The 16,777-nt window shown below is 51.8% G+C and overlaps 1 protein-coding gene across 6 annotated transcripts in view; it reads right to left on the bottom strand.

The window, feature by feature from the left end:
* The window catches only part of SYNE3 (spectrin repeat containing nuclear envelope family member 3), a 108,687-nt gene that overhangs the window by 63,138 nt on the left and 28,772 nt on the right, over positions 1-16,777 (bottom strand). For 5 of the 6 annotated variants that reach the window (XM_070477884.1, XM_020899137.2, XM_070477885.1 and 2 more), the window contains exon 2: positions 2,382-2,539. In XM_070477884.1, coding sequence (XP_070333985.1) covers positions 2,382-2,525 — 144 coding nt within the window. In that variant the 5' untranslated portion in view covers positions 2,526-2,539. Of the gene's footprint in view, positions 1-2,381; positions 2,540-14,151; positions 14,238-16,777 lie in introns of those variants that run through there. The other variant, XM_020899136.2, reaches the window with a different exon arrangement.

Below are 16,777 nucleotides of genomic sequence, written 5' to 3'. Positions count from 1 at the left end.
GACTGGTGTTCCCTGCACTGACCCCATGAGGAACACTCCTCTCCGCTGGGCCGGCTCTGCCAGCGTGCCCCGCACTTTGCCAAGTGTGCCAGTGAGTTACTGGCCTTGGTCCTCCCTCCCCGCTGCAAGGCGACAACTACCACTTTCCCCGGGAGCTAAGCTGAAGCCCAGAGGGCAACAGAAACTCTCCCCGGGCCCTGTGGCCACAGCGGGAATTCAAGCCCAGGCCTGCCCACCCCAGACCCCAAGCTCTCCCCCTCCCCCAGACTCCTCCATCCTCTCCCCCTGCATCCCCTAACCTGGCTCACTGCTCTTCATTCAAGCCTCAGCAGTGATGTCGCTTGTCCCCCAAGGCCTCTCCTGACCTGCTAGCCTGGGGGTCACCAGCTTGTCCCAGGAGCAGCCACTCTCCAGTCTGTTCCACAGGAGATGCTCACCTCCGGGAGGGACCGGGAGGCTCCTGCAGCCCCTCAGAACACAGGAGGGCAGCCCATAGCCCTCAGAACATGGGAGGGCACCCCACAGCCCTCAGCACACAGGAGCGCATAGGCCCCACTCCTGGCCACACAGCTACTAAGCTTCAGAGCTGGACTGAAACTCACATCCGGTCACTAGCAAACAGGCACCGGGGACGTGCACGGCTGAGCAGGTGGAGGGAAGGCACAGGAGACCCCAGGCTCCAGGGGGAGGTCCCACGGACCGCAGGTGGGGAGGAGGTCCCACGGACTGCAGGTGGGGAAGGTACTGCGGCTCCTTTTCACCAGGAGGCAGGAGGGAAATGTTTTCTTATTGCAAAATCGATGTTGAAACACCGAAGCACACAGAAAATGCGTGGGTCTGAGCCCCGTGGGAGAGCACAGGGGTGGGGCGCCCAGGATGTGGCTCCCCCACCTAGGCTTCTGGCCCAGCACTCAGGGTTTCACCTGATGGAAGTGCTCCTGTGGCTTCTGGGGCCCGTTCGCCTTGTCCTTGCCAACAGCCCTTCCCTAAGGATCACCTTTGCCTTCGCCTAACTAAGCCTGACCCACCACGGGGTAATGAGCTGCCCCCAAACAGTGCAAAGATGCAAAGAGACAGCGTGCTAAGACAGCAAGTGCCATGCAGAGAGGTTCACAGACAGGGAACGTCAGGAGCTGGGACTGGGGCTGGGGGAGGGGCTCAGAAAAGACTCGTGGACAGGGCGGCAGGCGTTTCGTTTCACTTGCACACTCAGACCCAAACAAAGGGCGTTCCAAGTAGAGGCAACAGCGTGCACAAAGGCTTGGTGACCGGGAATCGAGGTTTCCTGCCAACAGGAGAGGATGTGTGCCCGGGAGGTGGGCTGGCAGGGGAAGCCGAGGCTAAAGAATAGGGTCATGTAGATAGATGGTAGAGGACTTTTGATGTCAGGTGAAGCTGGGTTTTCTCTGGTGGGCAATGGGGAGCCACGGAAGGTTGTAGAGGAGGAGAATAGTATCATGAACCCATGTTAGGGATGTACCTCTTCCATTCTTGTGCGGCTGCTGGATTACATGTGTACCTGTCCCTGTTAGGCCATAAACCCGAGCAGAGTGTATTCCGCATCCCTTCCACTGGTCCAGGCCCCTACACGGGGATGGCCAGTGACGCTCAGAACTCAGCCCTGGGTTCAAGCCCTGACAGGATCAATTGCTTTCATTCTGGCCCATCGCTGTGTCCAGGGATCCATTTCATTATTGAAAAGTGAGGACACGACATCACAATCTCAGGGCTTCTGGGAAACTAAAGATGAAAGCTGACAGCACAGGCTCGAGCACTTAATAGCAGCGGAATGAATGTCACCGCCCTTCTCCCAGTGACCCGGTGGAGGCACCCATCTGACAAACGACGATCGGTGACAATGATACTGATGACAAAGGCCAAGACTGACAAGGGAGGGGACTTTGGCTGCCAACTCCTCTCCCCGCCAGGCTTGCCCCCTCCCTTCAACCCTGACCTTCCCAATCTCTGCCCTGTGCCGGGTGGTAGGTAGAGCTGGACTCCAGCCCTAGAAGAGCCGAGACAGGGACCTCAGGCACAGGGAAGCAAAGATGGGGTGGGAAGCAGGGCCGGGGCCAGCTGGGGCAGAGATCACCTGACTGCATGGGGCCTCCTGGCAGGATGGGTGAGCCAGAGGGTGGGCTCTAGAGCCTTACAATGAACGCGCGATCCTAGGACCCGCGGCAGGAGCATGTCAGAAATGGCACGTCCACCTCCTGGCTGAGTTTAACCTGCACTTAAAACCCCAGATTCCAAGACATCGGAGTTTGAGAAACACCGGTCTGTCCACTTCTGCCATGCAACAGCTGGGGAGTAACCTGAGGCTTGAGACGGAGGGACAAGGCCAAGGCCGCAGGGTTATCGAGGCCACGGCCTCCGCATACCTCGGTCTCCCGCAGCCTGGCCTCCAGCGCCGTGCGGGGGCCCTGGGTGTTGTCACTGATCTGCAGCCGCTCCCACACTGCCCTCATCCACCGGCGGGCATCCTCCACGCTCCTGTCGAAGCCCTCCTGGGGCTGCTGAGTCATGGCACCTGCGGGGGCTGAAGACACGACCACGTGAGATCAGACAGACAGGTGAGAATGCTTGGGGGTGGGGTGGGGGGACAGGGAGGCAGGGGGCAGGGGGTGCTGTGGAGGGGCCCCAGCTGGCTGATGGGCGCTGGGTAAGAATAGGGGAGGCTGACCCTAGGGGTGGGTCCAGACCCCCAACCCCCAACCCCTTCCTGATGCTCTGGTGCTTGACTCCGGTGACACAGCCAGAGGCAATTGTATTTGTCAAAGAGCCACAGGGCTGGAAATGGTCCGAGAAGGAAAACAGGTCTGGCCTCTCCGGTGGGGGGTGGGGGGGAGTACTGCTGGGCAGGGAGAGCGGGCCCAGGGTGTTGGGTTGGCAAAGACTCTTTGTCCTAGCTCCCTGGGTCCCTCTGATGCTACCGTGGGACTTGGGAGCAACTCTCTTCTCTTTGGTTGGAAACCCCTTCAAAAGCATATCCTAAAACACACACAGGCTGAGATGTCTGTGACAAGATACTGAATCTTGATCAGAATGAATCAAAACCCTCAAACCGAAAAAACACAATTTTTTGGCATCGGCCAGGCTGTCGCCAGCCCCTAAACTTCACCTGGAATTAACATCTCAGGCTGGGGATACCCCGCGAGTCTCGTGTCTTGTTACTTCTACTGATCCACCAACCTGGGTCCCTGGCAGATACTGGCTAAGCGCTTCCACTGACCTACATACCACCTGGGGCTTCCCCAGGGGTTCAGTGGTAAAGAATCTGCCTGCCAATGCAGGAGACGCAGGAGATGAAGGTTCAATCGCTGGGTTGGGAAGATCCCTTGGAGGAGGAAAAGACAACCCACTCCAGTATTCTTCCCTGGAAAATCCCATGGACAGAGAAGCCTGGCAGGCTACAGTCCATGGGATCACAAAGAGTCAGACATGACTAATCAATTGAGCACAAAACATCATGCACCACCTACACCTGGCAGCCACTGACAACCAACTGACTTTGCCTTTGAGCTAAGACCCACTGCCTTCAGGGTCACCCGCCCCGGGGCAGATATCTTTCCCGCTTAACCAATCCCTTTGCCATCCTGTCCCCTCCTCTCTTACCTTCTAGCTGTGGATACAAAGTTCCAGATTTTCCTCCTGTAATTTTCTTAAAATCCCATTAAGCCCGGGAAAAACTCTTCTGTGTTTCAGTTCTAGTTGTCTGCTTATGACAACTATAACCAACTTCGGATTAAAGTTATTTATATCTGCATCTTAGGTGAAAGGATTGCGTCTAGCTTATCCTCCACTCTCCCACAATGCCTTGCACAGAGTAAAGCCTCCATCAATGTTGAAACAGTTCTGCCTTGGTATAAACTGCCATGCGCCCCACACCTACCACAGTACTTGTTAAAATGGTGAGACAAAAGTAGAAACAACCCAGATGCCCAGCAATAGGCATAATTAAGGGAAGTATCACACACTTGTACTTCAGAATATTATGCAGCCAACAAAAAGTAAGCTTGAAATGAATTTGTGATGGAGAGTGCTTAGGCTCTAATGATAGTATTAAAAAAATGCAACAAAATTTATCTTCAGCAACCCTGGCTCAAGGGCTTCCCAAGTGGCACTAGTGGTAAGGAACTCGCCTCCCAACGCAGGAGACACAGGAGATGTGGGTTCAATCCCTGGGTCAGGAAGATCCCCTGGAAGAGGAAATGGCAACCCACTCCAGTATCCTTGCCTGGGTTATCCCATGGACAGAGGTGCCTGTCGGGCTATAGTCCATGGGGTTGCAAAGAGTCAGGCACGACTGAGCCCTGGCTCTACAGCTAATAAAAATAAAGGGATTCCCTGGTGGTCCTTGCTTCCACTGCAGGGAGCACAGGTTTGATCCCTGGTTTCAGAACTAAAATCCCACATGCTGCATGGTGTGGCTAAAAAAGTAAACAATCACAACAAACAAGACCAAAACCACAAAAAACTATGCCTAGAAAAGGTTGGTAAGTCTCATCATTACAAAGCGCATTCCCAGGGGGTCAGTGGTTAGGACACCACGCTTCCACTGCAGGGGGCACAGGATCAATCCCTGGTCAGGGAACTAAGATCCCCAAAGCCTCACAGTGCAGCTCAAACAAACAGACAAAAAACAATGTCCACGTGATGAACTGGAGAGAGGGGTGTGGGCAAGCGGCAGAAGCCACATCCCCCACGTGACCTCAGGCCTCTTTGCTCCCGGCCTGCTGTCCGTGGAGGCCACGTGGTTAAGGACCATTGTCTGGTGGGTGGAATCACAGTTGGAAATTTTTCTGTCTCCTTATTTTTTATCTCAGGCACTTTGTGAATTTTCCAGGAAGGGCAATCATTAAAATGAAAAAAGAAAGAAAGAAATTCCTTAACATCGGCTGAATTGTTTGTTGTTTCTCAGTCATCAGCCAGCTGTTCAACAGGGGTTAACTGGGAATCTGGGCATCCTGCCCCACCCCAGCCCTGCACTGGGAGCTCTGCCATCAGACGGCAAGATGCGCGCTGGGCGAGGGGAAGGCAGTGGGGGACCCAGGGTGGGCTTCCCTCTGGGACCTGGGCCCCAGAGCTCAGTCTCCCAACCTGTTGTTTTTCCTTCAGAGCTGTTCTGATGTTTTCCTAACAGCTTAATATGTTCCTTGCAGCCACCTCCCTGCCTCTGAAAGCTTCCTTTGAAAAGCACATTAGAATGTGCAGGCGTTTAAATTGGTTCATTGTGGCTTTAATCTCTTGTCTGATGTGTGACTTGACTGGCTTCCAAAAGCTCAGCTTTTATGTGTTTACAAAGCGATGAATGGGAGGAGCAGAAGCAAGCTCCCAGAGTTTCAGATGGCAGGGCATGGGGAAGCTCTAAGCACCAAAAGGCATTGTGGTTTTGGAGACTCCTTCTTCCGGTTGGAAATGCCTAGGACCTGGGAGGCGTGGTGGGTTTGGAGACCGGGAAACTTGTCGCCTAGAACACTAGGGGTCCAGCAGGGTGGGGCGGGGAGCAGAGGGGCCCCAGACCCAGGAATCAGTCTCAGAGGCGGGCTTCTAACCTCGGACGGGGGACCACTAATGGTAAGCTTGGTGAAGTTGCAGGCAGAGTTCAAGAGACCAGGGTCTCTTGGCCCGTTCTGCCAAACCACTTCACTCCAGGTCAATGAAACATACAGGAATTAAGCACACGCTCCTAGCTAAGCTTGATGCTACAACCTTGGGAGCAAATAAGTGGGCACTATCCCTGCCCCAGGAAGTTTCCAAAAGAAAAGCTACATTTGAACATGTGTAAGGGCTGCAGCCAGGTTGAGGATTTGAGGGGAGGGAGATGGATTGTTACTATGGACCCCTTCTCATAACAAAGGCTTTAAATGCTGAGACTAAAAGCTAGAATTACAAGGAAAGCAACCATATTAAAACATAGTCAACAAAATACTAAAAATCAGGAATTTCCTGGCAGTCCAGTGGTTAGGACTCCACGCTTTCACTGTTGAGGGCCTGGGTTCAATCCCTGGTTGGGGAACTAAGATCCCTCAAGTTCAGGGGTGCAGACAAAATAATAAAGTAAATAAACAGAATTCATAAAGAAAAAGTATTATAAAAAATTATATTACAAAGAAAATTATGATAAAATACTAAAATTAAAAAATACTAAAAATCAAATTCATCACACACATACAATCTTATCAACACATTAAATCACAAGATCTAATAACAATGGGCCCAATAACTACCAGACTTTTGAAATAGTGATGGGCATAAACTACATTTCAGGGTATCTATAATGACCACAATGCAACATAAAAATATATGTGACAAAGTTATAACCAGGCTATTAGCAGAGCGGGCTTGGTTTTGGCTTGGCCTCCTGTGCAATTGAAGAGACTGCCTCAGTCAGAGGTCAGCAGCAGTTCAATCTGTTGCCTTCAATCTGTTGTTACCAAGTCCGTGGACTCGGGTAAGAATCCTGCCCTAAGCCTTCTTTCTCCCGGCCGACAGAAAGGACAGCCTCTTTCCTTACGGAAATTTCAAAGTTTAAGTTTGGGCTTCCCTGGTGGCACAGTGGATAAGAATCTGCCTCACAGTGCAGGGGACACGGGTTCAATCCCTGCTCTGGTTAGATTCCACATGCCTCGGAGCAACTAAGCCCGTCAAACACAGCTACTGAAACCCATGTGCCTAGGGCCCGCGAGCTGCAACAAGAGAAGCCACGGCAATGAGAAGCCCTCACTTCTCAACGAAGAGTAGCCCCCTCTCGCAGCAACTAGAGAAAGCCCGAGCAAAGCAACGAAGACCCAGAGTGCCCAAAAATACTTAAGTTTTTTTTATTAATTATTTATTTGGCTCTGTCAGGTCTTAGTTGCGGCATGTGAGATCTAGTTCCCTGACCAGGGAATGAACCTGGGCCCCCTGCTTTGGGAGTGTGGAGTCTTAGCCGCTGGAACACCAGGGAAGCCCCGAAATTATTTTTTTTTAATAAATTAAAAATAAAAATTTCAACTTGAAAAGCAAATGTGCAGCTCCAGAAAAACCCACTCATAACTGGTTCATGGACCAAGAAGACCTCCCTCACCAGGAAGGTCATGGACTTCCCTCTGTGACCTCAATGGACTCCAATAAGCTTCTGCCCACCCCCCATCCCTCCTGGTGGGAACCAGAGGCGGCTTCCTAAAACACCAAGCCAGCTGACCCGTGCCCTGTTTATGAGATACAGTGCAGCGTGGCCTTCCGATCGATCCCCAAGCCCTGAGCCTGATCCTGTTTCCAGTCTTGCTTCCTCCCGCATCGCCTCACAGCAACCCCAGGGCAGACTTGCGGTTCTTCACTCCTCTCTGACACAGCCAAGACCAAGACCACGACTCTGCTCCCTCTGCTAGAAGCAAGCCCCTCCCCAAAGCTTTCCGCTGTGGGACCCCAGAGCATCGTGATCACCAGCTACACTTTCTGGGCGGGCCGCCTCCACTCCTGCTGCCTTTCCACCTCCGCACCCCAGTGCTAGTGAACCGAGTTACCAGCCCTTCACTAATGTCGACTGAAGGAACGAATAAGCCAAGGAGATGGCCCATGGAACTGGGCTGAGCAGGACGGGAAGGCTTCCAAAATGCGACAGGGAAGGTAGGAGACAGAGCCCTGGGCTTGGAATCTGCACATTTACCCTGAACACGTTCGTCTGACTCTGGGCCCCATCTGCGCACTGTGAGTATTGAACAGCGGGTCTCTGAGGTTGCGGGTTGAAAGGGTCCTTATTACTAAGGTCTCCATGAGCCATGCAAAGTCCAGCTCTGAGCTGGGTCTAGGGACCAGCCTCCACTCTCAGACTGTCAGCCTGGTGCAGGCCCTGGCTCCCCTCTCCAACCATGGAGCCCCTCCTCAGCCAGCACCCACTTCCAGCATTTGGCCCCTCTAAGGCAGGCCGAGATCAACTGCAAGGCTTGCCTTAAACTCCCAGGGCTACATGTAAACTCCAAAGAAGATGGTCCTAGGGACCTTTTACATTGGACTTCCCTGGTGGTTCAGCAGTAAAGAATCCGCCTGCAATGCAGGAGATACGGGTTCGGTCCCTGGGTCAGGAAGATGCCCTGGAGGAAGGCATGGCAACCCACTCCAGTATTCTTGCCTGGAGAATCCCACGGACAGAGGAGCCTGGCTACAGTCCAACGGTTGCAGAGAGTCAGATATGACTGAAGCAACTTAGCACCCATGCACGCCCACCTTTTATATCATCAGGGGTGGGAAGGGGGTGGACATGCTTCTTTGTAAAGGACCAGGTAGTAAATATCTTTAGACTTTACAGGCCACATTCAGTCTCTGCTACATATCCTTCTTTGATTTTACAGCCCCTAAAAAATATAAGACTCTTGGGACTTCCCTGGTGGCCCAGTGGTTAAGAATCCACCTTCCAATGCAGGGGATGTTGGTTCAATCCCTAGTCAGGGAACTAAGATCCCACATGCCATGGGGCAACTAAGCCCACACACTATAACTACTGAAGCCCACGTGCCACAGTGAAGACCCAGCGCAGCCAAAAATAAAAAAGAAGCCCATTTTACATCACCACAAAACAGACCATCAGCCCAAGTATGGCCCATGGGCTAGTTTGCCAACCACAGTTTTAGATGCTCCAAGGCTACAACCAGCAGCTGCAGGAGCCAAAACAGCCAGCAGGAACAGTTAGCTGGTTAAGCCACCCACAGGCATGTGTCCTGGGATTGGACAGACTCTTGAGGCCAGAAGGACCTATCACTGGTCCTGGTGGTCTTGGCCTCACTTTTCAGTAGCTGTGTGACCTCTGGCCAGTCACTTAACTTCTCTGAGTCCCCACCTCCTCACTCGGAAAAGGGGTGTCTGAGTCTGTTTGGGTTGCTATAATAAAATATCTGGCTTACATAGCAGAAATGTACATTTCACAGTTCTGGAGGCTAGAAGCCAGAGGTCAGGGTTCCAGCTTGGTCAGGAGGGTCCTCTTTCTGGTCAAAGACTTATCTATCTTCACATGGAGGAAGATTAGGGAGCCCTGCGGGGACTCTTTAAAAGGGTACTAATCCCATCCATGAGGGCTCCACCCTCACATTCTAATCATCTCCCAGATGCCCTAACTCGTAACACCATCACATTGAGGGTTAGGATTCCAGCAAGGGGTTGGGAGGGACATAAATATTCAGACCATAGCATGGGAACAACACCTAGATCTGATGAATGACCAAACCTCCCACCCAGTGTCTGGAACATACTCCATCCTTGGAAGCAGTTCTTTTTTAACCCCGAATTCCTTTGGGTCAGGTGGAGGGCATTCCTTACTTAGGAACCTGCATCCAGACAGCAGCTCTCACACCATCCCAAGGCTGGGTGTAGGGTAGGATACAGGTGAGTGGGCACAGACGAATGCACCTGTGCATCTCTACAGCTGCTGGGTCCCAAGGACTTGGATGAACCAGGTGGGGCTCCAGCCCAGAGGGTTCTGTGCCCAGTGAGGGGACTAAAGTGAGCTTTGACGGGGGGAGTGCAGGCTAAGTGGGAGGCATTGCAGGCTGAGGATACTGGGAAGACTCTGGACACACTGTGGGATGGGGAGGCTGGGGCATGAGAATCAGGGGGAGGTACTGAAGGAAGGGAGGGTGGGGGGCAAGAGCCAGACCAGAGCCACATCCAGGCTGGCCCCTGGGGGCAATCGGGAGCCAGCACACACCAGGTGGGGGTGACAAGGCTGATTCTGAGGTTCAGGTGAGTCACCTTTGCCAGGGTAGGTGCAGAATGAAAGCACTTGCCAACAGGGTCAGTGGAGGCGGATGGGGTCAGTCAGAGTCAAGGTGCAGGGTCAAGCAGCTGCGGGAAGCTGAGGACGATGCGGGAAGGCCTCTGGGAGCAAGGGGAGAATTCTCATCTCCTGTGAGTTTGTCCTTCTTGGATTGGTTGAATGGACATAGGATTAAAAAAAAAAAAGGAACTATGCAGTTTTCAAACATTTTGGCCAAAAAAAAAAAAAATGTACTCAGGCATTCTTTAAAAAGCTGTTTCCATTTCCAAGTTCCTTCTTGGGACGCAGTCCAGCCCTGGGGTGTGGCTGCACGCGGCAAGGGAGTAGGGCTCCGGGTGTGCCTCTGGGCTGTCCCTGAGCAACCAGAGACAGGAAGCAGGCCCCTTCTGGTTCAGACTGGCGCTGGTCTGCCAGAGGAGACGGTTGGAAAGGAAGCAGCCTTGGTTTTCAGCATCCCGTGTGGTTATCACAAACGACAGCCGGAAGAGAAATGAGCTTTCTTCCTTGATGACAGACAAGGCAGAGCGGGGCAGACGATGGAGCAGAGGAGCAGACTCAAGGCACAGCATGTGCCTAGATGGATTCCGGGTCAAAGGCACCAGCCTGTGAGATCAGTGCACCCACAGGAGGTGGACAAGACCCCCACATGTGGCTAAGGACAAAGCTCTCCCAGGGGTGTCCTTCAGAGGAGGTCAAGACAATACCAGAATCCGAGCTCCAAGCCTGGGCCATCATGTCAAAGGGGAGAGCTTAGTTAGAGTCCCAGGAAAAGGTCAGGGTGAATGAGGAGGCAGAAATGCTAAATAAGTGTCTGGTGGATAGAGGGTGCTGGAAAACATGATGCGGACTTGAAAATAAAAAAGCCAACCTGGCAAGAGAAGGGTGCTGCCATTTCTGTAATGATGAAAGGCCTACGTCGTGCTAAGCACTTGTCTACAAGTCATTCGTTCGGTCCTCCTGGGTAGGTCATGCAGGAGGCTGCAAACGTTGAGCAGCAGGGCCTCCTTTGGGACTGAGAGCTTCGGCTGATTGCGGCGGGGGCGGGGGGGGGGGTACCTGGGAAGAGCTATATAGTCAGAGCTATGGTTTTTCCAGTAGTCATGTACGGATATGAGAGCTGGACCGTAAAGAAGACTGAGCGCCAAAGAGTTGATGCTTTCGAACTGTGCTGCTGGAGAAGACTTGAGAGTCCCTTGACAGCAAGGAGATCCAACCAGTCCATCCTAAAGGAAATCAGTCCTGAATATTCATTGGAAGGACTGATGCTGAAGCTGAAACTCCAATACTTTGACCACCTAATGCAAAAAGTAGACTCATTGCAAAAGACGGATGCTGGGCAAGATTGAAGGCAGGAGGAGAAGGGGATGACAGAGGATGAGATGGTTAGACGGCATCACCAACTCAATGGACATGACTTTGAGCAAACTCCGGAGACAGTGAAGGACAAGCAATCCTAATGTTCTGCAGTCCAGGGAGTCACAGAGTTAGACACGACTCAGGGACTGAACCCTGGGAAGAGCTCCCTCCCCCCTCCCCGCACCTTTCTCTTAGGATCTGGGGGTAGTTGTCGGGCACCTCCTCAGGACCAGGCACTCAGTGGGCACAACCCTAGATAAGAACACTGAGGCTGGAGTGACCAGTCCAGGGCACAGGCCCATCAGGGCAGCACTGAGATTTGAACCTTGTTCTGTTGGATTCTAAATCCCATGCTCATCTCATCTCACTAAACCATCCTGCTTCTAAAACCAAGTCCAACTCCACTGCATGTCAGGGTAGCTGGCAGAACTGTCCCAGGAAGGATGGTGACTCTGATTGAGCAGGGTCCAACTAGGCAAGGTGAATCCATTCTGAGTCCAGCTGCAAACCAGAGGGACCTGGTGACATGCCAGTGAAGGAATTAAGAAGCTACTAGGAGACAGAAGGGAACTCACATGCCATTCAGTGATCCAGACACTCGAAGAATCCTGCCCACTGTTGCTGCTGCTGCTAAATCGCTTTAGTCACGTCTGACTCTGTGCGACTCCATAGACGGCAGCCCACCAGGCTCCCCCGTCCCTGGAATTCTCCAGGCAAGAACTTTGGAGTGGATTGCCATTTCCTTCTCCAACGCATGAAAGTGAAAAGTGAAAGTGAAGTCGCTCAGTTGTGTCCGACTCTTTGTGACCCCATGGACTACAGCCTACCAGGCTCCTCTGTCCATGGGGTTTTCCAGGCAAGAGTACTGGAGTGGGGTGCCATTGCCTTCTCCAATCCTGCCTAAGACGGAACCAAATCCCAGTAGCGAATGCCCCTAGAAAATGACACCAGACCCCTCCCAGCAAAGAGAGAGGCAAAGTCAGGTTCCCAGAGTGAACTACTGGTTGACTATTATTTGGCTGACATTATTAGTACCATTTTATAAAGATGGAAACTGAGACTCAGTAAAGCAAAGAGCCTGCCAGAAAACGGTGGATCCTAGATTAACAATACTAATTGTAACAGCCCACATGTATCTTGCATTCTGTACATGCCAGGGTCTATGATGATAAAGGGCTGACAGTTATTCATTCATTTATCCTACAAAGACCAGTGAGACACTTTATAAGGAAAGTGTTAGTTGCTCAGTCGTGGCTGATTCTTTCTGACCCCATGGACTGTAGCCCATGAGGCTCCTCTGACCATGGTATTAATATTTTCCAGGTAAGAATACTGGAGTGGGTTGCCACTTCCTTCTCCAATCCAGGGATCAAACCTGGGTCACCTGCATTGCAGGCAGATTCTTTACCATCTGAGCCTGAGGATCAGTGAAGATCAGTGATACTAAGAACAATGCCCAAAGCCAGATAGGTGTTAAATATTGAGGGCAGGACTGGAACCCAGGATGGCTGAGTCCAGAGCCTTTGTTCTTAAACACCACGGTGCCACCTGGCTTCCATGCCCCTTCCTGTACCCCCCAGAACCTCTGAGGTCATCTTCTACAAGCACCTAAGCTCCAGGAAGGTGACTGCAGTATGGAAATCTGGGCCTCTCAGCTTAAGAATCTAGACCTGGAGATCATAGACTGAGTCCTGAACTACCGGGCAGCCCAGTTCTATTGTGCCCAGTCACTCTGGCCCTCTGCCAACCCAGCTGCCCCTGGCATTCAGCTCTAGAAAGCAGAAACTTCAGGATCCAGACCCGAGTAAGCTCCAGCTCCCACAGCAGAACCTAGAAGCAGTCAGAGCCCGGTGTGCCTGTTCTGCCAACCTGGCCAGGGGCCCCACCACAGACTGACCCAGAGCCCTGGCATGGGGCTCACTCCCTTTCCTGTGACATGCTCGCCTTTCCCGTGACATGCTCGCCTTTCCCGTGACTCATTCCTGCCCTGCCACACAGTTTCCACCCTTACTCACTCGCACTGCTCTCACATTCGCAGATGGAATTTCGGAAGTGAGTGGGCAGCTGGTTTTAATCCCAGACTCTCTTCCACGTGGATTCCGGGACCTCTTTTTTGTTTACTTATTGTCAGACAATGTTGCAGAGAGGCCAGGGCTCAGAGCATCGTTCAGAGCACCAGGGTGGTCCTTGGCCCTTCTCTCTCACCTGGCATTCATGGAAGGTGATTCTGAGAGCAAGTGTGTAAAAAGCAGGGGCTGGAGGGACTTCCCTGGTGGCCCAATGGTTAGGAATCTGCCCGCCAATGCAGGGGTCATGGGTTCAATCCCTGATGGGGGAAGATTCCACATGCCTGAGGGCAACTAAGCCCATGAACCACAACTACTGAACCTGTGCACCTAGAGCCCGTGCTCTGAAATAAAAGAAGCCACCACAGTAAGAAGTCTGCACGCCACACCTAGAGAAAAGCCCACGCAGCAACAAAAACCCAGTGCAGCCATAAATAAATAAATACCAGGGGCCAGAACTCTCCACAACATCTTAATGGGTCACTAGACCAGCAATTCTCACATCATCATATTGAATCTTACAACTACCCTCCAAGGCAGCTGAATCTAGAGTTGGGAACAATTACTGGGCTTTATCCCATCAGAGGTAACCACCAGCTTGGGGAGATTAGGGGCTGGATGGATCAAAGCCACACAAACAGCAGGACCCCACAACCCATCCTTGTCCAGGGCCTTGTAACTGTTAATACAAGAAACGCCATTTAGGAATAGGGTTGTGGGGTCCACTTTACAATTCTAGCCACAAAGGGGACAGGCCAAGAGTTCCCACAAAGGGGACTGCTTTCAGGACAAGTGCTCTGTCATCACTGATAAATGGTGTTTTGGTACCACTGTTCTCTGGCCCACCCCCTTCCCCAGGCAGCTGACTATGAAACAGTATTTCCAATCACTCTGAAATTAACAAAACCCAACCGCTCCATCAAAAGGCTCAGTGTGGAGGACCTAGGATTTCTACCCAAGAAATGCTGCCCTGCTAACCTGGCAACGCATGGTCAAATATGAACGTCTGGGAGGGGAGAGAATGCGCAGGGCAAGTATGAGAGAATGAGGGACATAAGATCGGACTGCCCAGATAGGAAAAGCGTCCCTGGGCAACCAGCGGCTCCGAGGGGTGGAGCTTTGGATCCTCAGGCCAGGTATGATTGGCTCAAGTTGCCGGGAGGGCAGCCAATCAGAGGATGCGAAGCGGAGGGCTCCCTGCCGGCATCCTAGGGAGCATCCTACCTGCTGCTGGCAGCTCAGCAGGGCGACCAGAGGCCGGGGAGGCAGGGACTGGCCTTCAGCTGCGGGTCACAGAGCGGCGGTGGGCGGGGCATCGGGTGACTTAGTCTGGGCATGGCAAGGACCCTGAGTGCCGCAGACCGGAGGTATGAGGACGGGCAGGCCAATCAACGCTACCCAGTCGGACTCTGATTTGGAATCAGGAGCTTTAGGTAAGTTTTAGTTTTTCAGTTTTGGTGAGTCAGTTTTGGCCACACTGTGGGTCGTGGCCCAACCCCAGGCCTCGGCAGTGAAAGCGCCAGCTGCACTCCCGAGTACCCTGTAGATGGACTCTCCAAGGGCCTAGAGAGAGGGCTCCATCCGGCCCATGGCAAGGCGCATCCCAGGTACTGCCCCAGCCTCCAAGACCCCCTGCCTGAGAAGGCCTGGCCAAGCGGGTGGAGAGCTTCCAGGATGCTGTGTTGGCCCCTTGTCCCTGCGCCCCCCTCCCCCTCCTTCCCCACTGGCCCAGGGCAGGGTTCTCCGTGACAGGATGGCAGTGACAGGTGCTTAAGACCCCCGCCCCCAGCCCGCCGCCCCCAGGCCTCTCTCTCATTGGCCCTGGGAATCGAGAGTCCATGCCAAGCCCCCAGCGCCTCATACCTTCTCCTCGGGTAGGAACCTTCCCCGAGGACGGGAGATTCCAACAGTCACTCCTGAAGTCCCCAGACTTGCCCTGCCTTCCTGAGCAGCCCAAGGGAGCTGGTTCAACCGCAATGACCACACATACTTCCTGTGGCCCTCAAGCCCGAATAACACGTCAACAGACCTAAATGTCCTTTGACAGATAAATGGATGTGGATAGAGATGTGGTATATATATATATCTAAATCTACATATGCCATAGGATATTACTCTGTCATAAAAGAGAATGAAATAATGCCATTTGCAGCAACATGGACCTAGAGAGATGATCATACTAAGTGAATTAAGTCAGAGAAAGACAAATATCATATGATATCTGTTATATGTGGAATCTAAAAAATGACACAAATGAACCTATCTACAAAACAAAAACAGACTCACAGACACAGAACGGACTTACAGTTGCCAAGGAAGCGGGTGGGGTTGGGGAGGGAGTTTGGAGTTAGCAGAAGAAAACTATTATATGTAGAATGGATAAACAATAAGGCCTTACTGTATAGCACAGGAAACTAGATTCTACATCCTGAGATAAACCATAGTGAAAAAGAATATTAAAAATGTATATAACTGAAAAGCATATAACTGATGCCTGTGAACTGCGGTGTTGGAGAAGACTCTTGAGAGTCCCTTGGACTGCAAGGAGATCCAACCAGTCAATCCTAAAGGAGATCAGTCCTGAATATTCATTGGAAGGACTGATGCTGAAGCTGAGGCTCCAATACTCTGGCCACCTGATGCGAAGAACTGACTCATTTGAAAAGACGCTGATGCTGGGAAAGATTGAAGGTGGGAGGAGAAGGGGATGACAGAGGATGAGATGATTGGATGGCATCACTGACTCAATGAACAAGAGTTTGAGTAAGCACCAGTTGGTGATGGACAGAGTTGGTGATGAACAGGGAAGCCTAGCATGCTGCAGTCCATGGGGTGGCAAAGAGTCAGTCACGACTGAGCGACTGAACTGAACTGACATAACTGAATTGTTTAGCTGTATAACAGAAACTAACACAACACTGCAAATCAACTACACTTCAATTAAAGAAATATATAGCTATAAAAAACTTGTAAAGAGGAAAATTATGGCTGCAATAATATACTTTTGGAACCACCCTTATCAAGAAGGACTTCAGAAATGAGTACTTTCTACTAGGTGAAAATGTCTGTCAATTCAAAAGCATTGCATCAAAATATAGGATTTCTAATTCTTGTCTTTATTAGATAAAAATTTCAAAATTTCTCAGAGAACTCTTGGTCTCTGGAGAAAACTTCCTCATATCCTAGTCTGAGGAACTCTGCCCTGGAGGATGAAGCCAGCACTCCTTGGGGACCCTCAGGGATGAGGCTCCCACCTAACTTACAGCCCTAACTCACCAGGATGCTCCTGGTCTCTGAGCACCAGCTGCAGCACAACTGCTGAAGCTTCCTCCCATACCCCAACACAAACCTCCATCTAGCAGACTCTTCCCTGTTCTTTCAAGAGTCAGTTTCACAACCAGTAAAAAGGAGAAACCTTTCCAGCCTCCTTCCCCTGCAAAGTAACAGCTCCCTCCCCTTTCCCTTGGGTCCCCGCAGGACCCTATGCATGTTGTCAATTACAACCTGTTTACTAAACACTCTAAATTTTCCCTGTTCTCCTCCCAACAACCCCAGGAGGTAGGTAATATGATCAGTGTCATCTTACAGTGAGAAAACTGGGGGT

Source organism: Odocoileus virginianus, chromosome 16 (genome assembly GCF_023699985.2).
Source record: "Odocoileus virginianus isolate 20LAN1187 ecotype Illinois chromosome 16, Ovbor_1.2, whole genome shotgun sequence".
Taxonomy (NCBI): Eukaryota; Metazoa; Chordata; class Mammalia; order Artiodactyla; family Cervidae; genus Odocoileus; species Odocoileus virginianus.
The sequence above is the reverse complement of the archived record's forward strand: the minus strand, read 5'-3'. Positions and strand labels throughout refer to the sequence as shown.